The 24,455-nt window shown below is 39.8% G+C and overlaps 2 protein-coding genes and 1 pseudogene across 2 annotated transcripts; all 3 read right to left on the bottom strand.

The window, feature by feature from the left end:
- Positions 1 to 10,197: 10,197 nt before the first annotated feature.
- LOC137261262 (histamine H2 receptor-like) lies at positions 10,198 to 11,997 on the bottom strand. The gene is made up of 2 exons (XM_067798984.1): positions 11,364 to 11,997; positions 10,198 to 10,481 (listed from the first exon to the last, which is right to left on the bottom strand). Exons 1-2 carry the CDS (start codon positions 11,995 to 11,997, stop codon positions 10,198 to 10,200), a joined length of 918 nt encoding a protein of 305 aa, XP_067655085.1.
- A 4,378-nt stretch (positions 11,998 to 16,375) lies between these two features.
- LOC137260863 (uncharacterized) lies at positions 16,376 to 19,148 on the bottom strand (annotated as a pseudogene).
- LOC137260946 (melanocyte-stimulating hormone receptor-like) lies at positions 18,044 to 20,771 on the bottom strand. Its single transcript, XM_067798519.1, has 2 exons — positions 20,009 to 20,771; positions 18,044 to 19,497 (listed from the first exon to the last, which is right to left on the bottom strand). The coding sequence occupies exons 1-2, from the start codon at positions 20,739 to 20,741 to the stop codon at positions 19,214 to 19,216; spliced, it is 1,017 nt and encodes a 338-aa protein (XP_067654620.1). The 5' UTR covers positions 20,742 to 20,771; the 3' UTR covers positions 18,044 to 19,213.
- Positions 20,772 to 24,455: the final 3,684 nt, after the last annotated feature.

The raw sequence follows: 24,455 nt of genomic DNA, 5'->3' as shown, positions 1-24,455 counted from the left end.
TGGTAGGATTTGGGGTTAGTTTAGGTTGTTAGGTATAGGTTAGGTATAGGTTAGGTTAGGTGGTTAGGTTAGGTATAGATTAGGTTAGGTTGATGGGTGGGTAAGGATAGGTTCAGGAATTTTGTTATAAATAAATTATTGAGTTTCCTTTGTCTGTTTGTTCTGTTTTACCAGCAATGAGGCCTGATTCATAGAGCCTACTTGAAGTTGGCTAAGTTATTATCACCGCATTAAAAAAATACACAACGCAAGGTCCAAAACCAGAGAATAGCCAACTTCAGCTGTCACTGGGCAGAAAAGCCTATTACAGATTTGGTGCCGTGACCAGGATCAGGTTTCTCATTGCTGGTAAGAATTCAGTTGTTGTTGTTGTTTGATATGGATGTCTTACATCAAGGAGAGTTGCTGGCCTTGTCTGATAGTGGTATCAAAGATGGGTTTGCTGAGTCTGGTGTTGGTTCAAGAGCTCAGTCCATCTTCTTGACATCTACACCGTTTGTCTCTTTGTCCAATAGAAACAGTATACTTGGGTTAGGAGTAGAGATGGAGGAAAGACTGCAACAGAATTCCAGGACATCTGCAGATGATTTGCGAACTGACCACTCAGTTCCATTTCACCCCCTGCGTGCCCAGTAGAATATGTGGAGTGGGTGAGAGAAACAATGCAGGATATTTTCCAGTATGCAAATGAGCATCTAGGTAAAGCTGCAATTGCACAAAAGAAGAATTATGACAAGGGGTTGAAAACCAAGTCTTTTAACATAGGTACATTTGTCTGGAGGTGGTATCCACCAAAGGCAAATAAAAAGTTAGGATTAGGTTGGGACGGTCCCTATTTAGTTGTTGATAAGCTGTCAGATTTCGTTTTACGGATACAGAAGTCTCAAGCCAGTCCTGTGGTCAGTGTCCACATTGATCACTTAAAAGCCTATGAAGGAGTCTCAGCTCCTCCCAGCTGGTTACAGGAAGTAGAAAACCACTCACATCATGAACGTGATATGCCATGAACTGATTCTGATTCAGACCAAGATACCTTTGTAGATACTGTAACTATGGATGCTAATATTCACAATGATAATATAAGTCAAACACCAGCACTTAAAACTCGTTTTGGGAGGCTAGTAAAACCCAGAATAAGGTATTCACCTTAGCCCAGTGTGGTGTGTTCTTGGTTCAGATGTAGCAAGTGTTATTCTGGGGGAAGAGGATCTTAGTACTGTAATGTTCAACTTGTAGCACATTGACCCACCTGGTGTCCATATGTTTGTCTCAGCCGAAGGGAATCAGTGGTTTGGGGCAGTAGTTGGGTGCTGCATGGTTTGATTACTTGGGTGTGAGGCAACAATGGGGTATACAGGGGCCTGTTGTTCATTTCATCTATTGAGGTTATCTTCCCATGATTAGGACTGGTTAAATTCTTTACCTACAGACTTTCTCTGAAAAACTGCTTTACAAAGAAAAAAAAAAGAAAAAGAAGTTAAGTGTGTTATATTTCACGATCTTCATTTTACCTTTCAGTTTTGAAAGCTGATAACTTTTATATTCAGATGGAGATATTGGTAAAGGAGAAGGAAGAGTTAGAGTTGTTTTTGGAGGGTAAACGGCCACTATGGCCAGATGAGGGGATGGTGTGTCCTGTGAAAGTGTGTTCAACCCAACACTTTCGTTCTTTTGGGAGATTGTTAGATCACTGGATTGACCGACATAAGACCAAGCGAGTCCAGGCCAAATGTCCGTCATGTGGACATGTCTTCGCAGACTGGAAGAGAGCAAAGAAGCATGCTCGAAGGTACAAACCACCTGTTGTACTTAAGAAAGTGGAGGTAGAGAACTTCCGATACATCGATCCTGGTGACGTCCTTCTTCCACGACGGGTGCGGATGCTGGGCCCTGGAAGAGAGTACTAGTCCCTCAAGAAAGAATAGGCCGCCAGACGTCACAGCCTCCCTTTCAGAGAAATCCCCACAGAGGATCTTCAGATGGAAATAGATGCCATTATTGAGAGCCTTCCCGATCCTCCCAGCGACTGACCTCAAGTTCGCACTCCTGATACGCGATCGTCGCATTTTATGTACATGTGTTCAATGAAATATTTGTTATGTTGTGCTGGTATTAGGGGTTATAGTTGGGAAGTATTTAGGTTTAGCTGGAAGTAAAGTTATTAGTCAATAACTTTGTTTAAGGGGGGAGGAATGTGGTAGTTTAGGGTTGGATATAGTTCAATATGGGCCATTACTGTGTTCCTGGCTATGCTGATATGCATAGCCACAACACACCCGGCAGGTTAGTGTGGTCTGCCTGGCATGTGCAGCCCATGCACTGCCTGTCTCTAGCCCTATAAAAGGAGTAGCTACATAGCACTCCTTGTCTTTAGTCCACTGGTCCACCAGAAGTAAGGACATTTATTTTAGTTGTTTGAGTCCTGGTGATCCAGACCAAGTAGATAAGTTTTTCTTAGTTTACCACAGGAAGTTAATATATTTATTTGTTTTAGGCATAGGCTTTGAAATCAGAGCCATGTCTTGGTAGGATTTGGGGTTAGTTTAGGTTGTTAGGTATAGGTTAGGTATAGGTTAGGTTAGGTGGTTAGGTTAGGTATAGATTAGGTTAGGTTGATGGGTGGGTAAGGATAGGTTCAGGAATTTTGTTATAAATAAATTATTGAGTTTCCTTTGTCTGTTTGTTCTGTTTTACCAGCAATGAGGCCTGATTCATAGAACCTACTTGAAGTTGGCTAAGTGTTTATCACCGCATAAAAAAAATACACAACGCAAGGTCCAAAACCAGAGAATAGCCAACTTCAGCTGTCACTGGGCAGAAAAGCCTATTACAGTAGAAATGTTCTTAGAAAGACCATGCTCTAAAATCTGTGAATTGTGTCTTAATATTGTCTTTCAATGCGATAGCCGCATTGTTAAAGCTTAACGGAGACAAGCTCCGCGAAGAATGTCTCATTTACTATTTTAAAGACCAAAATAGCATCTAATGGTCTGAATGTTTCAGCATGTTTAAGGCGTTCATAAACTGTCAAGTGGTTTGCCTTCAGTGATCTCTCACCGCAGTTCGCACTTTAAAGTTACTTCCCGTCCCTTGGTGCTTTTGTTGTTGTTTTGTGCCGTCACATTCACTAGCGTAATATTCATTGTGCACTAACTACATTGTGGAAGGCCTTTCTAGTACTGGTTTCCAGACGACTAGCCATTGCTAAGTCGGAGAGAGAGTTCATTTCACAAAGCAACTTTTACTAGGTTAACCTTTACTCCCATTCTTTATCACTGCACTAAGGTTACTTTAGACTTAGGTGAACATAGTGCAGTGTTAAAAGAATGGGGGTTAAGGTTAACCGTAGTAAAGGTTGCTTTATGAAAGGAGCCCCTGGTCGGATGACCCTTGTGGATCACCAGGGTTAAAGCATCAATGCATGTCTAGGAACCGACTTACGGGATCGTCTGGTCACGCTCGCGGTCCTTTTTGACATCGTATGATGCCATTGTACCCAATTTGCGTACATCGATGCACATGTTAGTGATCACTGGCTTTTCTGGCCATTAATTACAGCTAAAGCGTTAGCATTTGTTTGAGGGGGACGTTCAACAATAAACCAAAATTTGGCGGGTTTGGACGGAAGCCCACACGGAAACTTTCAAGTTACGACGACTGTTGCAACGTTCAAATGTTAGTTCAAACGGTCTCATGTGTTATGTATTAGCGCGAGTGAGTTGGATTTGGGATAACATTTAGCAGTGATCGACATCACCACACTATACAAATGGGTTTCACATGCCGAAACCAATTGCAGGATGGGTCCAGACTTATCTAATCCCAGTGCAAATAATCCATTATCCTCAAACGAAAATACTAAACCATTTAAGGTGATGTCGTTGGTAATTTGGTGATCGTTTGGCATCAGTTAAAGATGTCGTAACTGTCACTAATGCAAAAACCAGTTCCAATAAAAAGTGAAAACTCCCAAAACGAAAATTGATCTTTCTGGTTTTGAACAAAATCAAACGAAAGTAAAATCCACATTCGCAATTATCTAAACATGATCAAATGAATGCGAATAAACAATTTTCCTGAATCATTTCAACAAGAGTTGCATTGAATGGAACCTTGGACGTTTCCCCCTACAGCTACGTAGTTTATTACCTGACTTCTTGAACGGTAGTTTTGAAATGTCTTGATCGACAACTTGATTACACCGACTAGCCTTAGGCCATATTGAACCTCGTGTCAGATGAAGACCCCCTAATGCCAATCACGATCTTTCATTGGATTATTGTGACAACGTTTTTGCTATTTCTATTCGTTTATCTGCCCATAATAACAAAATCACATAAACAAACGGAAGATGTTGCTAAAGACTCGCTTTCCATAGGATTTCATCATACTGTTTTCATATATTTTGTTTTATGACAATATTTCAAACCCGACAGCAATCAATGCTGCTCCGTTGTATACAAAGCGGATAGCTTTTAGGTATTAGGATCCTGACACAAAGATAACCTGAATACATGATATCCTCTGCTGAGCAGAAACTGTGCTCTCCTGGCTCTGACCTTTATCGTCCTAATGTGTTATGAATCCCTATCAAACAGCGTTAATGCCAACTGTAGTCTCTAACAAGATCGGATGATCAGCCTTGCTGACTTTGTGCGAACACTTCTCCGTATTCCTTTTGTATTGTGTAATCAACAGGTCTGTCATGTTGACGCTTCACAAAAAGCGTATATTTACTCCCGATGTTATCGAGGTGACAAACACTGCATTTCCTGTCTGAAGGTGGGTACAATTATACTATCTATTTCCACGTTCACCGTCGTCTACTGGTAGTGACGTCACAATATAGTTCGTTAAACATCAGGGCCCAGATGATAAATGGTATTTCCATCAATGAATAGTAATCTGTGTGACCTTCACGCCGTGTCTTGCCATTACAAGCTAACATTTACCCACGGCTTACTCGCTTGTGGAGGATGGCCAAAGGGAATGATAAAGGTTACCCGATGGAGTGATGTAGATTAAGCCAAAGATACAAAAGTTTGAAGGTTCAGTCATACAAACCGCAATACCACACCGAAGGTCAATGGTAATCCGATGAGACTGGCCAGATGGTCACCTATTTGGCTCGTTGCTGAAAAAGCCTGAACATCTGAGACGTCCGTATCAATCTGTGGGAGTTTTGTTTGACAGACGGGTCGGGTACCTTGTTATAGGTTGTACATTACTTATACACACTACTTCTTCACTGAGGGACATTTAGAAGTTGCTAACCATCTTGTAAAGAGGCATAACACTGACTTTACTCAGAATATTAATATTGTTTTACTTCGGTAACCTTTAATATTGGCATAGCTGTACGAAGAAGACACAGACTGTAGAAGTGTGCGGCGTTAAACAAAACAAAATATATAAAAAACAACAGATATAAACGACAATGTAAACGTCTTGTGTACAAGTACAGCTGTACGCAAGGCGTCAATGAGGTGAAAGTCACCGTCGTTGCCGGATCAAAACAAACTGATAACCTTGCTCCATAACGACATTATACACCACTTCAGATATAGGACGTCCAAGTTATATACAGAGAACATGACACTGCTCCAAGCGGCAGACTAAGTGAATCACTGAACAACCTTTCATCACATTAAAGGGCAAAGTTGAGACATCTTCTAGGCATTGTGGAAATAAACCTTTTCATTTCGTCTGGGTATGAATGTCGCATGGTTATTAAAGGGGAATCATTGCACCAAGGCTGAAGCATAACTGAAGAAATCCGGACCAGAAGAGAGTAAAACGATGTGTTGCCAAAGGGTAATTTACAGTACATTAATTACCTGTCTTTGAACTTTTGTCACTGGGTTCGTTTGCGTTTCATGTGCAGTGTGCCGATGCTACTGAGGTTAAGGATTCTTGTAAAAACGTCACAGTGAACCTTTGAAATCGGGTTGGCTGGGTTTTTTATGACATCACGGTGATAAAAAGCATTCTATTGAACACATTCAATGCAAAGCATTTGAAGCCTTGGTTCCGGAGGTGTAGACTGACTGAAAACCAATTTGACTGTGGGACTTACTCACGACATTGAAATGTGGCTGACTTTGAAAGGTATTATATGCACTCATTTGAAGGTGTTGCAGCAAATACAACAATGCAAATGCTTTACTCTAACGTTGGTTGTTACTAAAAAAGACATGACACATTCTTTAGTCGATTATTGGTTTTACACTTTTACGGACTGAGTCGCGGTTAACTCTCTGCTGTTTGAGAATCAAGGGACGACAGAACACACATGCACGTACAGAGGTTTAGCGAGAAAGGGGTCGATTTAGGGTTGGGGTGTTTACGGTTTGGTGTCGCTCAGTTTTCATCACAGACTAATCTGCGTCATTTCAATGGAAATTCTATGAAACTAATGAAATTCTAACAGAATTTTACCGTACAGGGACGAAATAGTACTGTCACTTGTCTCTCCTACTTTCAGTGGTGACCTGATGCCACACTCTAATATGACAATGCAAGAGCATCGCGTTGTTGCAGCCTTTCACTTCCCAAATTAGGATTGTAAAGAACTGGTGCTATACTTAAAGATGACAATACAAGGCCCCACCAAGCATCGAGGTGTTACGGCCTTCATTAGCCCAATTGTGACTGTTAGAATGAAGTAGGCCGTGTTACAATCCGGATCTGCCAACAACAAATTATTTTGGGGACGGTTCAAGGTTGCGTGGTAATCATTCACCTCTTGCAAATCAGTTCAAGTTTCCCCAAGCAGAGTGACAAGCCGTCCCTCTGGCAACTCTGAGGAGACTTGCAGGTCGATGACTTGAGGTTGTACTCAATACAACAAACGTATGGTGGTTCTACACGCATTCTTGACATTTTGTTCTCCTGTTTCAGTTTGTGGATTAACACTGTCATTTCGAAGGCATTATTCAGCTACTGTTGTCGATAATACGATCTGAAGTAAAAGTTATTTCATGAGGTAATTATATTACATAATAGATGACTTACTCCCACTCATATTGTTAATGACTACAGTAAGTTCCGAAATAGAATTGATCTACTGCATACTGTACTGGGCCCACTTACACAAAGCAATCTTAGCGCTACGCTCTTAAGCCTATGTTGAAGAATGGGACTTACAATCATTGTAGCGCTAAGATCGCTTTGTGCAAGTCAGCCCTGGTGAGTGAGTCGATGAGGTTAGTTTTACGCCGCCTTTGGCAACATTCCTGCAATGTCACCATTGGGGAAACCAGAAATCGACTTCACACATTTAACCCATGTGGGACTACGAACCTGGGTCTCCAGTGTGAGGAGGGAATGCTTTAACCAAGAGGCCCTCTCATGCTAGTAGTAACGAGACTAACGGACCGTACGTTAGGCTCGATGACCTGTTGTGAAATGAATGCATGTCATCATATCACAGTTGCATCGATTGATGCTCCCGATGTCATTCACTGTATTGTCTGGTTCACACTAGCTTATATTAAGCACGTTGTCATTTACCTGGAAAACTGGTTATCGCGGGTTCACTGTTGTCATGTATTCTAATGAACATAATTACATCAAGAATAAACGATATGTTTTAAGGGACACTCCACGACACCTCCATATTTCACTACAATACGTAACGCGTTCGACAATCAACAGTAATGTCGTTTTTACTCTCTTCTATGATCTGTTTTTCGTATCTGAATCATGCAATGCAATGCTTTATAAATTACATCGATGTTTTTATCACAGAAAGCACGATGCCGTCAACAATATAATCACATTTTATATTACACACAACAGATGTAACATTTCAGTACTTGTGCGAGTTGCTGTGCTACCTGTAATACAGGACGTGCAAGTCATCCACTGTCCATTGTTTTGAAAGCAATACTCAATCATAAATGATCTAACCTTGTTCAAATAACATTTGAGACAAATCTTCGTGACCAGTGTTTATTGGACAACGAGTGGCATGGGTCAGAGTCGGAACTGTGGCAAGCATTCGATCAAAGGGAGGCAACTCTAGTAAACAACTGCATGGGGTACGGTGCCAGTGAAAAGAATGGTGTAATAGATTGTCATGACCCAGGTTAAAACAACAAGTCTTATAAGTATCGATTGATCAGTTCAGTTAGTGATGGATTAATTGATTGACTGAGTGAGTGAGTGTTACAACACACCGACTGCACCCGTCCACCGCTGACGTGTACCACTTGCATCTATAGCGAGATATCAAACAGAAGGTATTCACAAGCGAATCTTTTGTCATTGTGGGCATCAATATTGTTACTATTAGAACTCAACAGACTTCGGACAACACAGCGTATGTCGTATTGGGTGCCATTAGAAGTAACAGTCTTTCGTGTTATTTTCATAGCGATTGTTGAATGGTGTCAAAAGAAGTGTCCCGTATTTACACTGGACATGTAGTTAATTCCACACAGGTGTCATATCGTATAATTAAGTGAGCGCCATGCATTCTATATGCACAGGTATTAATACAAACACACACGACGTATAATCTTTCAGCGCTAAGTGGGTGTAGTGATTTGCTGTAATAGAATTCGACAAAACGATCTCCATTAATGCGAGCTTGCATAATTGATAACACAGTTTCGTACACACATCGAACTCTTTTATCGATTTATGCGACCGAAAACCATTATCTCGTTTGTCACTAGCTTTCCTAAATGGAACCATGCCCACTTTCAAGTGTTATGGTAGAATGTTGCTCACGGCATGACAATATTAGTCAAGTGACATCCGCCGGAAGTCAAACTGTGCGTGGGTTGTACACCTTTGCCCGATGAAACAGATGACGATGTTACGTCAGCAGTTGTAGATCAATTGTGTACCGGTATTTACCAAAATACCATTCTCTTTTCAGAATATGCAGAAATAATGGCTGTATGGATGTAGATTTATTTCACAGTTTTACATTTTCTTCATTAACTTGTATTTGCCTCTCTTTGAGAGGCATTTAGAAGTTGGATGAGTAAGGTTCTATTGGTTCGGCGGGGTAGTGGGGTAGCCTAGTGGTTAAAGCGTTCGCTTGTCACGCCGAAGACCCGGGTTCCAATCCCCACATGGGTGCAATGTGTGAAGTCCACTTCTTGTGATATTGCTGGAATATTGCTAACAGCGGCGTAAAACAATACTCACTCAGTATTGGTTCGGCACAAGAAAACCATGGCGTTCGAACCCATTTATAACAAGCTCGTGTTTGGTGTCCATGTCTGGATGCTGCTTGAGTATTATTAATTGACCATAACGATTGTAAGCCAGAACTTGAATGCGGTTGTTCATTACTGTTTGAAAAAGAAAACCAGCTGTAGCGAGGCAATATTGACTTTAATATGAACTTTGTTTTCGCTTGTCACAAACATGTTGACAAAAAGAAACTTAAAACATATACAGCGTGTCAAGTTCATAATACCAGCGATCAACCAACATATCCATCATATTCCATCACTGCAATCAAAGGTTCTCATTTTCATATTCTATTCTTTAAAGTCTAGTTGTTCATTAGAAAGTAAATTATATCGTGTGAAGTGTACTGCAAATAGTTATACAGAAAACGAACGATTGAATTCTCATTAAAACAGTTCTTGTTATCAGTCATTATAATTATTGGTCTTTATAAAGTGCCTGCTATATATAGTATATCAGACTTACAGGAGAGATCGATACGGGTTTGACAAGCCAAAGAGATACCAGAATTTAAACCATTTTTGTAACATCCTTAACACCCTTTTCTTCACATGACGCCTGTCAGAGCTGCAACAGGTTTGAAAGGTTCACACTTACGAGGTATGGTAAAGAGCAAAGAGCACAAATATGAGCAACGGCTTCACTCGCGCTCAGTTCGCAAAGTCCCTGATGAATTTGTCATGCACAAGTTCTATTATGAATGCTCAACCAACTCTCTCAAGCGGTGTTTCATTCACACTTAAAATCGTGGCTGTCTTCGTGGCTGAAATGACTTTTCATACCTTCTTCAATGCTTCTCTCACACCTTTCAATGGTGATTAGCTGCCAAGCTGGTCTTCTGAACACACTATCTTTACAGCTTCACTCACACTGTTCAATGATAGAGGGCTGCCTTTCTGGTCTTCAGATATCTTTACTGCTTTACTCAAACTTTTCAATGGCGGATGGCTGTCTTTCCGGTCTTCTGAACACCCTATCTTTACTGCATCACTCACACCGTTCAATGGTGGATGTCTGCCTTTCTGGTCTTCTGAACAGTCTACAAATGCCTTTCCTGATGTCCTTCCGCATGATGGCGTACACCACAGGATCAACGGCAGTGTTGACGACCATTAACACCAAACATGCAGATAGTGCCAGGTCATAGTCCGAGGGACTGGACGAGTAGGCGATTACATTGAACATGGATAAAGGCGGGGTCCAAGAGACAAGGAAAGCTCCCAGAACAACACTACACGTTTTTAAGGCTTTGATGTCAAATATGCTTAAATCTGAAAATCGAAAGGAGCGTCTGATTATTTTAAAGCCTGCAAGGAGAATAAAAGAACATTGTGCAGGGATTTGGTAGGGACAAAAAGTTAAGCGCCAGCCTATTTCAAAACTAAGATGTCATGCTATGGAAATGCTAAAATACCTGAGACGACCTATCGATATCAAGAGACGGTATATCTAGTAGCTGGTTTAGGGATAACATAATGCTTTGTATTTACAATGAAAGGAAATATTGTTAAAGATATGATGATACTGATTTATAAAGCAAAAATAACTATTCCTATTCTGCAAATACACTATTAAACTTCGGTTTGTCAAACACGAGTCATGTGACCATATAAGTCTTTTTGTTTTTCACTTTTCACAAGAAGGTAACTTGTTTCAGGACATAGAATGCCTGTTTTTCAAAAGTGCATTCATCCTGTTTAAAGTAAAAGATAATTTCAATACGGGTTTTGTTTTTAAACTGAAAAGTACTAAATCAAATTATGATAGTTATTTTGTTGTGTTTTGTATTTTTCTGAGAGATTTCCTATAAGAAAACCTTTAGTGGCAAAATATACTGGGTGGCGCTTAAGGTTTTTAATTCTGGGTACGTATACGTGCACCTAAATTGTGCCTTTCGTAAAAACTAGAGCACTCTGAAAATAGAAAAGAGTTGTCCTATTCCTCATTATCTAATAATTAATCTACGCTCTAAATCATACAAGACAAGAAAACATGAATGTTCTGTTCAGTTAGGTTTTACTGAGAAAGTAATTTCAGACGTTCTTAGCTGATTATGAGGAACCTTGAATTCGTTTAGGTAAGCTACATCCACTGTGTATCATTGCCTTGAGTTTAATACAACTTTCTTATGATTTAATTATGTTCCCACTTACCTTTGTTCTTGCTGAAGTAGCCAATGGACAAGTTTCGTTGGTGCTGTAGAGCTTTGTAGAACATTGCTCCATACATGACCATTAATTCCAGGGCAACACAACATGTCACTACGGTAAATACTATCACTATTGGCGCTACAAGGATTTCTCCAGTCGAACAAGTTGTGTTGAGATTCTTGGTGTTAAACACCATAATTAGAAAAGATACACCCGCGAAGGTTAAAATCAAAATAAAAACGCACGCTTTAATTGCTCTGGATTTTGTGCACTTCTTTCTGTACTTGAATGGCCAATATAGGGCATAGAATCTGTCCATACTGATGGCCTCAATCAACATAAGGTTGGTGGAACATCCCAAAACAGACATGCCCACTGCGACACAGCATGGAATGAAAGACAAGTCGATCTTGAGTGCTCTCAGGGTGTACTTGACTGTGTGTACAACACTGATGAAGATGTCAGTCACCGCCAAGGCACATATGTACACATTGGACGTTGTATGAAGTCTTCGACTTTTAATGATGGCAGCTAACACCAAGATGTTCCCAACCAGCGATAAGATAGATATCATAAACACTACAACACAAAGTACCACCCTTAACGTCACTGTATTTTCGTCTCCGGTAGAATCCATTTGGCACCGATGTCTTTTGTCACCAGTGGGTGAACTGAAATGTGTGTCCTGGATCAACTAAACGTTAACTTAAGTGGAAATTTCAGGCTGTTGCTATATGCGTTGGCATCATGTCAGCAACATCATCACGGACAGGTTGGACTTTTTCCTTATGACTCATTCACACCTACCCCCATTATGCGATATCCCAAACCATCATCCCATCCAATCGGGATAGGCTGCAAATGACGACAATAACGAACAATAAATTATGTACGATAACACGAATCAGTGTGTGGCTACAAGGATCTGATGATCATTAACTGGAATAGTGATATCCACAGAATCTGGATCGTGACATCCAGAAACGCATTCTTGCAAATCAGTCAAGGATGATAAAGAACATCTTGAAACAATGCGTGTGCTTTTTCCCTCGACTAGTCCTGACAATGAAACGTAATCATTTTTAGACAAGTACACCATGTCGCCTGACCACCCGGTATGAGAGCAAACACTGACTGCAGATCGATATCTCGCCAATACTGTGAACAAACCCGAACATCCCATATGGACTGTTGGGTTAATAGCTGGCAATAAACCATTTAATTCTGAAAGCTTTGTCAACACTAGCTTTGGGTTTACGGGTTTTTTTCCGGAGATTATACACGTGGAGCATGGAACCGTCTTCTCGAGGTATTTGAGATTGATGAGCTGATGCAATCGCATGGTTTACAACTGACATTGTCACTGGTTGAGACAGAACATTGAGACTTGACAGTACTGTGATTAGAAAGGAAATGATATCCGAATTAGAACCCATAATGCAGCAAACACCCACTAACTCACTTTTTAACTTACTGTTTGAAAACTGTTATTCCCAGCAGGGTTCGGTTATGATAAAAGTTCAGTCTTTTAGGGGTTTTTTTTCTTATGGTTTGGCGTAAATTTGTTTTTGTTTGCGTACTGCCAGGTACATCTATATTATGTTGACATTTGTGTGAATAAAGCAAGCATGAATGTCAAACAGCGTTTTTAATGGCTTTCAGTATATATAAAGGTGGTAATTTTAAAGCCAGAATACATTTTTAGGAATACATTCCAGATGATTGTATGAGCACTTTAGATCAACATCATCAGAGACGTTTATAAATATTATGTCATCAGATGGTCGTATTCATGATACTTATCAGTACTTGCATAAAGTTTATTAACAGAGAACTGCACTCTTAAATGATGAATGATATTTATGGCTCATTGAAATGTTTCCTATTCTCAATATTCGAAACACGTGCAACACTTTCTTATATTATCGGCAATTGCACTATTTGTTATTAATAACAACATCAAACATGCATTCTGGCCATTGGGTCATTTTTTTTTCTTCATATGTCTAAGGGCACTGCCCCTAATTGTGTGTTTTACTTCATATTTAAGGGCATTGCGCCTTTTGTTCGTGGCGATTATTTCTAAGGGCACTGCCCCTAATTGTGTGTTTTACTTCATATTTAAGGGCATTGCGCCTTTTGTTCGTGGCGATTATTTCTAAGGGCACTGCGCCTAATTGTGTGTTTTACTTCATATTTAAGGGCATTGCGCCTTTTGATCTTGGCGGCGCTGCAGATGCGATATGTTGTGTGTCATGGATGCTTAGTACGGCAGTGATAACTTCAGATATTGTTTCTGCCATTAATATTAGGTTCGCCACTTCAGGTGCAGGTGCGTTGGGATTTACTTTCTGAATGACAGGCAGACCGGTTGTTGATCTCGAAAAACATTATGTCCTGTTTTGTTTAGAAATTCGTGATGGACATCATTTAGCCAGAAAAGATGTTTGGCACCAATTACAGTATTATGAAATAGGGATTAGCTTGTTGTCTTTCTCTCTTACATACTGTTGAATCTTGTGTGTATGTCAAAACTTTGCTTTGATACATAACACATGTTTATTTTTTTTAATTTTGTGACAGAACGAGGATTACCCATTTTATTGCATATGTGGTACCTGCATTTAGTTTAACTCTTGTTTGAATTTGCTACTAACTCATTAAATCCCAATTTTCAGAGTTAACTAAACAGAAACACTCACAACTCTTTTTGACATTTATTGCCGAGCTGACTGAGAGAATATATTACACTTGACTCGGCGTCGGAGCTTTGGCCATATGTGAAAAAACAAAATGGAAGCGGATATGAGATTTTCAACAACAGTGTAAAATTCGGATCTGTCTATCTTAAATATCAAAGTTTTGAATACAAATATTCTCGTTTGTGTAATTTATTATTTTTTTCCTTGCGCACCCAAATATGGTCCACAACATTGATGATCCCATACTGATATCATGCTGACATAGACAAACATGAATACATTCATCCACCAAATGGCAAATCACGGGTAAAAGTAAACAACAAAAGAGACATGGAATGTTCTCCCCAGATGTGGATATGTTCCCGTCCTGACCCAGCTGTTGTATTCGAGAGGCGAAATGTTCCTTTTGATCCACTATTAGCATTTGTAGGATGTATCGCTGAAGAACCTCGCCCGTCAATGCATTTCCTTGTTTGCTTACAGACCGTCGTTGAATATGAAGAACCCTTCTGATATTACGAACACAACACTTAACAATTTAAGTCGTGTTATTGCCAGGTGCTACCCTTGGGCGAGGACTTGCCATATCATTTCATTTTCAGTTCAGTTTATTATATCGTTTCGGAGGGGGTGGTGGGGTGTGTGGGGGTGGTATATGACCTTTTAAGTGCGTGTTAGCTACAACACGCAAATGTTTGCCGTTACAGATTGCACCCTAATATACATGTTCCATTTGCATATACATTAATCAAAACTGGACACATTTTCATTGTTTTCATTGTGTACATCAATACTATTTTCATAAAGAGTTCCACATATTTACGGGGTAAAGAGTGTCACTGCTGGTATTCTTAATGGTCAGCCGAGTTGTTATATTGGCAAATTGGATTGTTTAATTGAGTCAAAGGAAATGTCAAATATTTACGCTGTTACGCTGGACTTGGAGTTAATGACTCAGGTGTCACATCGAATAATTAAGTGAACGCCATGTATTGTATATACACAGGTATGAATAGAAGTAATCACGTGTTAACGCTAAGTGGATGTACTGATTTGCTGTAACAGAATTTGACAAAACGATTTCCATTTATATGCGAGCTTGTATAACAGATAACACTTATGTACACACGTAGAACTCTTTCAACAATTTAAGCGACGGGAGACCATTATCTCGTTTATCACATGTATACTCAAACGGATCAATGGCCGCTTTCAAGTCGTATGTTAGAAAACATTAGCCGTGTGACACCAGCGGGAACTCAAACCCTGTGTGGGTTGTATATCTTGGTCTGATGAAACAGATGACGATGTTGCGTCAGCAATTAGAGATCCATTTCGATACCAACCCCAAGGTCAAAGCATCGCTGTTGTTCGCTTAGGATATTGTATATACAATTCATTCAGCGAGTCTGATCATCTGATCTGGAAACAAGCGTTGGTTGCTAAAGACCAGTTCTAATCGGGATCTTCACGAGTGTGGTCTTATGTTCCACTCCCAACAGGGTTTAGTTCATCGGAACGTGTCTGTGTACTGACATGTAGACGGAAAATACTCCATACATGTGTAATACATGTGTTTTTCACAATTTGACGTTTGCTTCATGAACTATTGTTTAGATAATTAGATAAAATGGAATTCCTGAGTACTGTAACAGCCTTATATGGAGGAGGCTTAGTCTGTGGATTTAAGCTAGGAGTAAATGAATTTGGTATTTCACAATCGTTTGAAAGAAGGAAAAGTATTTGCGAAACAATATTGAATTTAATATGAATTCACTTTGTTTCTGGTCACAAACAAGTTGACATCATGAATGTTACAAACATTTGTAACGTGTTTTTTTTTTATTATAGCTTTTCATAATGCATAATTATGTCAACGCGTAGTATGTGATCGACGTGATTACATACATGCAATACTTTGACGAAATGATGAAAGCATGGTTTAGTTGTGCTGGTTCCACAAGACATGACAAACAAGTATACATGAATGAGGTGAGCGGACTTCCAGCTCAACCCCAGGACCTTTCCTGCGAGCGGCATAATCCTGACCCGTTCCAGTGTACTCGTATTCATATTTTTTTCCATAGTGACTGGTGAGTCAATAAACAATATAGATCATATCATATACGATATAGTTCGAAGCGTCATACTGAGAAAATGACATTTCCTTTAAACAGTTCTTGGATTATTAGTATTTGCAAAGTGTCTGATAAAAAATAGCCTGAGTAAACGTACAGGAGAGATCTGTGGGATTGTGTGAAACCGAAGACATGCCAGAGGTTCAACCATTTTCCAAAGTCTGTAACAACCTTTCTACTCCTCATAGGAGCTACAACATGGCATGCTTTCATGGTTCTGGTCATCCGAATATCGGATGCGTTCCTTCACAGGAAATATTCCACCCTCTAGGCTGTTAGAACATACGCAAGTTCATACACATGTTTTCAAATTAAAATAATGCAGCTAGTTGTAAGATCTAATTGTAGGTGTTCTTGAATGTTTCATTCATACTTCAAAATCGTGACTGTCTTTCACGTCTCCTGAACAACCTGCATATGCCTCTTTGATGCTTTACCCACACATCCAGAGGTGTCTGTCCGCCGTCTTGGTCTTTTGAACAGTTTATAATGCCCTAACGGTGCTTAACTCACTCTGTTCAGGGATGGACGGCTGCCTTTCTTGTCTTGTGAACAGTCTGCAAATGCCTTCAATGATGTCATCCCGCATAATGGCATACACCACAGGATCCATGGATACTACATGGATAAACATGGACAAAGGGTGAGTCCACATGAAAAGGAAAGCTCCTAGAACAACACTACACGTCTTTAAGGCTTTGACATCAAATATGCTCAAATCTGAAAATCTGAATAGACCGTGAAATTATTCAATCCGCCGTTTTAAGCACAACCTTTGACAGAGATTTGAATAATTAAACGTGCACCTAAATTGTGTCTTTCGTAAAAGCTGGAGCACTCGATTCTTTACCGACACAGAATCCATGGGAGGCAAAAGGCAAACCAGTGGTGAACGTTATCTGATTTGGTCACTATCAGTGAGGACATCAGGTGTGGGTGAAACCACACGTCGCCATAGAGAACGCCTGCACCGAGACAAATCGATGCCTTTCTCAATAACACTATATCTTAAAATAGCATAAGATTTCTAATCCATAACAATGAAGCAGACTTAATCACACAAAAGTAGAAACCATAAATGTTCTGTTTGTTCTATTCAAAGAACAAACACAGATTTTATTGAGACAGCAGTTTAAAAAATTCATAGCTTAGCATGAGGAACCTTGAATTCCCTTAGTTACATACACAGTGTATCATGGCCATGAGGTTTACACAACCTTCGTTTGATTTACTTATGTTCAAACCTACCTTTGTTTTTGCTGAAGTAGCACATGAACAAGTTTGGTTGGTGCTCTAAAGCCTTGAAGAACATCGCCCTGTACATGACCGTTAATTCCAGGTCAACACAGGATGTCACTATGGTAAAACTCATGGCTAGTGGCAAGAGGTTCTCCTGTATAGCAAGTCCTTTGCAGTGTCTTAGGATGAAAGATCATGACTAGAACTAATACACTTGCGAAAGAAAACAATCACAAAAACGCACATTTTAATTGCTCTGGACTTCGTACACATCTTTCTGTACTGGAATGCCCAATATATGGCACATAATCTGTCCAGACTTGTTCCAGAATATCTTTTAAATTACAATCGTACTTCAACTAATGAGAAGCTTTTGTTCTCGGTTCGGTTAACAAATGGCACTGACAGTGCTTGAGATATAACAATGAACGGTCACCTCGGGTGGAGAGAGGGTAGCACTAGGTTAAAATGAATTTTACATGCATGATACAATATGCCCATGGATTGCACAGACAGAACCAGTAATACCGCAAATATCCATCCCCTTTTCACCAAACATGTTCAACAGAGTACGGTTATGTTTTGATTTCAAAGGTACCTTTCCTTTTCTTTTTCTTTGTTTGGTGTCGTTTTCTACCTACGTATTTGTTCGTTTATTTTAGGGCATAGGGGTGCTTATGGTGCATAGTCTAGTTCCGGATTTTACTGAATGGAGGTTTAGCATTTTTGCAGTAACACCACATATAATGACGGAGTGTTAGTCTATGTTTCATAACTAGTAGCACTTGATATTGGTTGTTTACAACTTGCTGCTGCAGAACAATATTGAATTTATTATGAATATTATTTCTGGTCACAAACAATTTGACAACATGAATGTTAAAAACATTTACAACGTGTCAGATTTTCAAAATACATGCAACCATCATGTGCGCAAGACACATTCCACATTCCAAAGTTATCGCTTTCATATTTCCTTCATAACTGGTAAATTAATACACATAGACAATATCATATAAAGTATAGTACGAATCGTTGTGCTATTAAATTTCCTTCAAAACAAGTCTTGGCGTTTTGGTCATTTTGATAATTTGTATTTCCAAAGTGATTAAAATTTCTTTGCACACTTATATAAGCGATCTATAATGTTGTGTCAAACTGAAGATATGTTAGAAGTTCATTCTAAACTCGGTAGCACCTTTCTCAGTCCCTATTTGAGCTACAGCATGACAAGCACAGGATCACAATAACAGACTATGGTAATCCGAAATTTTGTTGTGTTCCTTCACCGGTAATATTTCATCGGTAATATTTCATCCCGTGGGACAACATCTCTATTAGAACACACGAAACACCTGCTTGTGGCACGCCAGGTCACACATAAGCTTTCAAATTAAAATGATGAAGACAGGTCCTTTTGAATGTTTCATTCATACATCAAAATCGTGACTGCCTTTCCGGCCCCTTGAACAGACTGAAAATGCCTTCTTGGTGCTTCACTTACGTTGTTCAGTGGAGGTTGGTTCCATTTCTTATCACAAGAACAGCCGCCAGATGCCTTGTTGATGCTTCATTGACACTATTCTCTTCTTCTGAACAGCCAATAAATACCTTCCAGGTGCATCATTCACACTGTTCCATTTGTGGATGGCTGCCTTTCTAGTCTTCTATACATCCTACAAACGTCTTTTGCAATGCTTCACTCCCATTGTTCAGTGGTGGATGTCTGCCTTTCTGGTCTTCTATACAACGTACAAATGTCTTCTTTAATGCTTCACTCACATTGTTCAGTGGTGGATGGGTGCCTTTCTGGTCTTCTGAACAGTCTACAAATGCCTTTCCTGATGTCTTTCCGCATGATGGCGTACACCACAGGATCAACGGCAGTGTTCACGACCGGGAATACCATACAGGCCGATAGTGCCAGATCATAATCCGAGGGGCTGGACGAGTAGGCGACTACATTGAACATCGACAAAGGTGGGGTCCACATGACGAGGAAGGCTCCTAGAACAACACTGCATGTCTTTAAAGCTTTGATGTCAAATATGCTCAAATCTGAAAATCGAAAAGACTGTAAGATTATTCAGTCCAACGTTGAAAGCACACAAAAAATGGCACAACTTTTGGCAGAAATGTGAGTAATTAAATGTGCACCTTAATTGTGTCTTTCGTAAAAGCTGAACAAAATGGATTCCCTGGGAGGCAAAATGCAACCCAGCGGTCAACATATTGGTCACTGTCAGTGAGGACACCAGGAGTTGGTGAAATCACACATCGCCTAATCATCACCAAGAACGCCTGCACGGAGACAAATCGATGTCTTTCCCCATGACACTCAGTGTCTGAAAGGTACCATAGCAATGTAAGAAATTCCCCCCGTCCAGCCACCCGAGACAAACTTTCTGACGGACACTCTAAATTTACACTTACGCCGATGATCTGGTAAACATTTAGAAGATCTGAGTATGCTCTGAGTAAATTCAGGCTATATTGGTGTGTGGTCTGGTTAGATCCTTTTGGGGTTTGTAACATTTTGAAAATATGAGAGACTGATGTTCAAACTTACCTTTATTTTTGCTGAAGTAGCCAATGGACAAGTTTCGTTGGTGCTCTAAAGCTTTGTAGAACATCGCCCCATACATGACCGTTAATTCCAAGGCAACACAGCATGTGGCTATAGTAAAAATCATGGCTAGTGGAGCAACAATAACCTCTCCGGTCCAGCAAGTAGTTTGTAGTGTCTTAGGATGGAAGATCATCACTAGAAATGATACACCAGCGACAGAAAACATCATGATAAAAACGCACAGTTTAATAGCACTGGACTTCGTGCATTTCTTCCTGTACTTGAATGGCCAATATATGGCACAGAATCTGTCCACACTGATGACCTCAATCAACATAAGGTTCGTAGAACATCCTAAGAGAGACATACCGACAAGTACACAGCATGGGATGAGAGTCAAGTCGACCTGGAATGCTCTCAATGTGTACTTAACTGCGTGTACAACACTGATGAAGATATCAGTCACCGCCAAGGCACATATGTAAACATTGGACGTTGTGTGAAGTCTCCGACTTCTGATGATGCCGGCTAATACCAAGATGTTCCCAACCAGAGATAAAATAGATACCATAAACACTAGCACACAGAGTATTATCATAATAGTCATTGTGTTTGTCTTCTCGGTAGAAGTCATAATCCATGTGTGTCCGTCCCTGATGGACTCATTTGGCACTGATTGTACAAAACCTTGAAAGAACTGAAAATCACAAACCGTTGTTATATTAGCTGACATCCTGTTAGCCACATCATCAGGTGCAAGCTGGATTTCCATGACTCATTCACACCTACTCCCACGATGTAAGATTCGTCATCATCCCAAGCCAGCCTCCCGTCCTACAGGGATCGGCTTAAACTGGTGACATTACCGAACAGTAACTTCATCAGGATGACTTGATTCAGCATGTGGCTTCTAAGAGTTTGATGGCTATTAGTAAAAACCATGACAGGAAAGGGAACCTTTTCGTTTTTCCCTTAACTAATCCAGTCTTGTACGCAGGTACAACCTCTCGTCACACCACCCGGTCTGAGAGCAAACATCGACTACAGATCGATGTCTTGTCAATACTGTGAACAAACGAGGACACCCTATATGGACTGTTGCGTTAATGGTTGGCAATAAACCATATGATTGCGATTGCTTGTCGAGAGGATTGCTTTGTCAACACTGGCCGTGGATTCGTGGTTGTTTCAGAGATTAGACACGGGGAGCATGGATCAACCCTCTCCGTGTATTTGAGAATATCTTTCAAATTAGTATTGTACTTCATCAAATGGAAGCTTTTGTGCTCGTTATGGTTAACAAATGGTATTGACATCGACTGATATATAACATTGAACTGACACGTCGGATGGAGGCAGGGCAGAGCGAGATAAAATGAAATTCGGATTTTAACATGTATAATACTATATGCTCTTGGGTATGCACAGACAGAGCAAATAATACCGCAGATATCCATCCTCTTTTCACGGATTGTTTACACGGCTAAAATTTATTTTTCTTTGTATTTGCTTTGGATTTATAATGTTTCAGTTGTCTAAAAAAATTATTATTTGGGGAATGGTGGGGAGTGTGGAGGGATGCCGCTTCTGATGCAGAGCTCAGTTCTGATTAATTTTTTATGGAGGTATTGCGTTTATAGCAGTAAATACACAAAAATACTGACTTCGATTCCTTTAAACGCTTAGGTCAACATCAACACCGTTTCAGTCACTAGTAACAAATCGTTGAGTTATGTTATGTCCACGGCCATTGTACGTATTGGGTTTTCCGGACAGCCATGAGTATCGCCATTAGTAAACGCAATAAACAGTGGTTTGGCGTCACAAAACATTCGTATGACGGCCTGTTGGTTCTATTGTTGCTGAGGTTGTTTTTCTTGTTTGTTCGTTGTTGTTTTTATAGTTGTTTTATTTTAGTTTGGAGTGTTCAGTTTTTGTTTAGGTGTTTTTGTGGGAAATTTGAATTCTTTCCAACATTTTGAAATATGGCACGATGCATAGTGGTTATGAGCTGTGATAACTACTGAACTTCAAGGTGATGGAATTACCAGTGTTGACTATCCTTAGAAACAATTTCCGTTTGGTGAAAATTGGTGATCATTGGACATCAGTGATGACACTAGGTCTTCGTGAAAAGGGTGTGCGTGTCTGTCCCACTGATAACACCCGCAATTCATAAAACTGACCTAACTGGAAGTATCTTTACCCGACGGTTCACAGCAAAGGTCCTGGCATGCGGCCGTGACTGCTAAACAAACCAGACAATCAAGTGATGATGGCGCGTAACATCCAGTTAGATGATTTGGAATTACGACTGCTGTGTAAAAAGTACAGAGATTGCGATACTTACAAGTTAATAAAATCTGAAAATATATGGCTGTACAGTGAAAAGACTTTGGAAAGCTTACGTAAAATTGCATTTTGTCTGCAAGCTGCCTCAACAAACAAAGGTGTGGATCACTGAGGCACCGAGGCTGACATTACGGCTTATCGTAAATTCACAATGTCACGCTTCTTCGACAATATTTTCGTCTATAATAGATATATTTGGGCACTTGACCTTCCCTTTCAGCTGCTGTAGTACCTACATTCCGGTGTCCCAACTTTAAGACAGAAATCGAACTAGACCGCCATAACAATGATCCGAGGGAAGAAAGATTATACAAGAGATTCAAGAAAAATACCATTTATGTTATTGAAGACGAGCTTCATGTGTTATTAAAGTGCCCATCATACAGTGAACTAAGGACGATGCATAAAAAACCATCCTGTTTACGAAATCCAACGATGAACATACTAAAAGTTCTGCTACGATCAACTTAAAAAAGTACGCGGTAGAATTTGTGCTATTTTCTTTTAAAGTTACACAACTTATTAAATAAAATCAAAATTAAAGCATGCTCTATATCTATTTCATGTGTGGAAATGTATTTTTGGTCATTAGCCTTATACTGAAATAACGTCAGTCTGTCAGTCAGTCTGTCTGTCTGTCTGTCTGTCTGATTGTCTGTCTGTCAGGGTATATGCACTCACTTCAGCTTGCTGTTTATACACTGAAAGACATATTAACCGTTACTACTTGCCTCAGATCAGTAAATGAAACTCCGAGGCGAACAGCTGCCTTACAGATAACACTTGCCGTCCATGGAATGTCAAAGATTGCTCCGTACATCAAAAACTCTCCCACGCTTTGTCGACGGTGTTTGCCGAACTGGTCTCAATCATAACTTGCGTTATAGGATATTCGCAAAGGGCGTTCCAAGGGACATAACTCTATGGGGTTCACTTGAAATAAGTTCGGTCGGCAGAGGGCACGAGAGCTGATTTAATGCGATGTTGCAATTATTCATTCCAAATATTTAACTTCCCGTTGTAATCTTAATACATATAATATTTGGAATAAATAATGTGATAGCTTCGTTGGGGAATGATAGTCAGTTTTAATGAGAAAAATGCAACATTGTACATGTGTTTATCATACAGCGCTGAGGCTATAAATATATCTGAGTATATTGTGTATCTGTATAATATTCCAGTGGCCCTTTCAGCTGAAAAAAGCATCATGCATTATGTTTTCATTTTAGAGAGACAGAGGATCTAGAATCTGGAATATGATTTTATCGTTGCAGTTGTTATGCAACCGTTGTTGAGTCTTATCGTTGTCACTTTGGCTGGATATGGGTTGTATAAGGGAATGCAGACATGCGTGTATATTTTTCAGTTAAGTTAAAGTTGTGTTATCTAAATCTAAATGACAGTAATGTCAGTTTGATGAAATATTAGCAGCTTATTTATTATCATGACCACGAGAACAGTACGAAAAGGTCAATCACCTTTACAAGATAGTTATTTAAATAGACTTTACGAGGGCTTTGTCAAAAGCAGAGTGTATATAAACAACTTATGTAGTGAGGTGGTTAATCGGCTTATACCACGAGGACGCACTTATCTAATACGCGTGGTGAAAATTGTCAAAATATGTGTATTATTTTTTTTTTATTTTTTTTTTAGATAGAAATAAAAGCTCTGGGTAAGTTCATCATTTATGCCAACAAATCACTTCAAAGAACAATGGTCATAACATTCCATACATAACATTCCATAGTGGTTTACCCCGAGATAACGTTGGCATATGACAGTCAGTAGAATCGATTGAATTCTTGTTATACTACGTGGATGGTTGGACAAATTGAGGCCAAGGGGTGTGTCTACCAGCCTGCTCTATCAACATGTTTTGCGTTTAAGGTGTTCTTAGAAACATCTTTCAGAATGTGCAGCTGTATCCAGGACATGATTACCAGTTCGTTTCCTGGCACAGAGTAAATTCCAGTTTTCGATTAATGCTGCTTGAACTACTAGTAATTGGGGGTACTCGAAACAGAATCGTCAGTCCCAAGCATGAATCTGTGTGGTCTAGATCACTATTACCAGTATAAGTATGGCCGAG

The sequence above is a fragment of the Haliotis asinina genome, chromosome 14 (assembly GCF_037392515.1).
Source record: "Haliotis asinina isolate JCU_RB_2024 chromosome 14, JCU_Hal_asi_v2, whole genome shotgun sequence".
NCBI lineage: Eukaryota > Metazoa > Mollusca > Gastropoda > Lepetellida > Haliotidae > Haliotis > Haliotis asinina.
Note: the sequence above shows the minus strand (reverse complement) of the source record. Positions and strands in the feature narration are given on the sequence as shown.

What these genes read in the sequence shown, in the direction of transcription:
- LOC137261262 (XM_067798984.1), bottom strand. Translation starts at nt 11,997, where the DNA reads ATGGATTCTACCGGAGACGAAAATACAGTGACGTTAAGGGTGGTACTT. An exon ending in CTACTTCAGCAAGAACAAAG is followed by an intron (nt 10,482 to 11,363) that starts GTAAGTGGGAAC and finishes TTCGATTTTCAG; the next exon opens with ATTTAAGCATATTTGACATC.
- LOC137260946 (XM_067798519.1), bottom strand. Translation starts at nt 20,741, where the DNA reads ATGTCAGCTAATATAACAACGGTTTGTGATTTTCAGTTCTTTCAAGGT. An exon ending in CTACTTCAGCAAAAATAAAG is followed by an intron (nt 19,498 to 20,008) that starts GTAAGTTTGAAC and finishes TTCGATTTTCAG; the next exon opens with ATTTGAGCATATTTGACATC.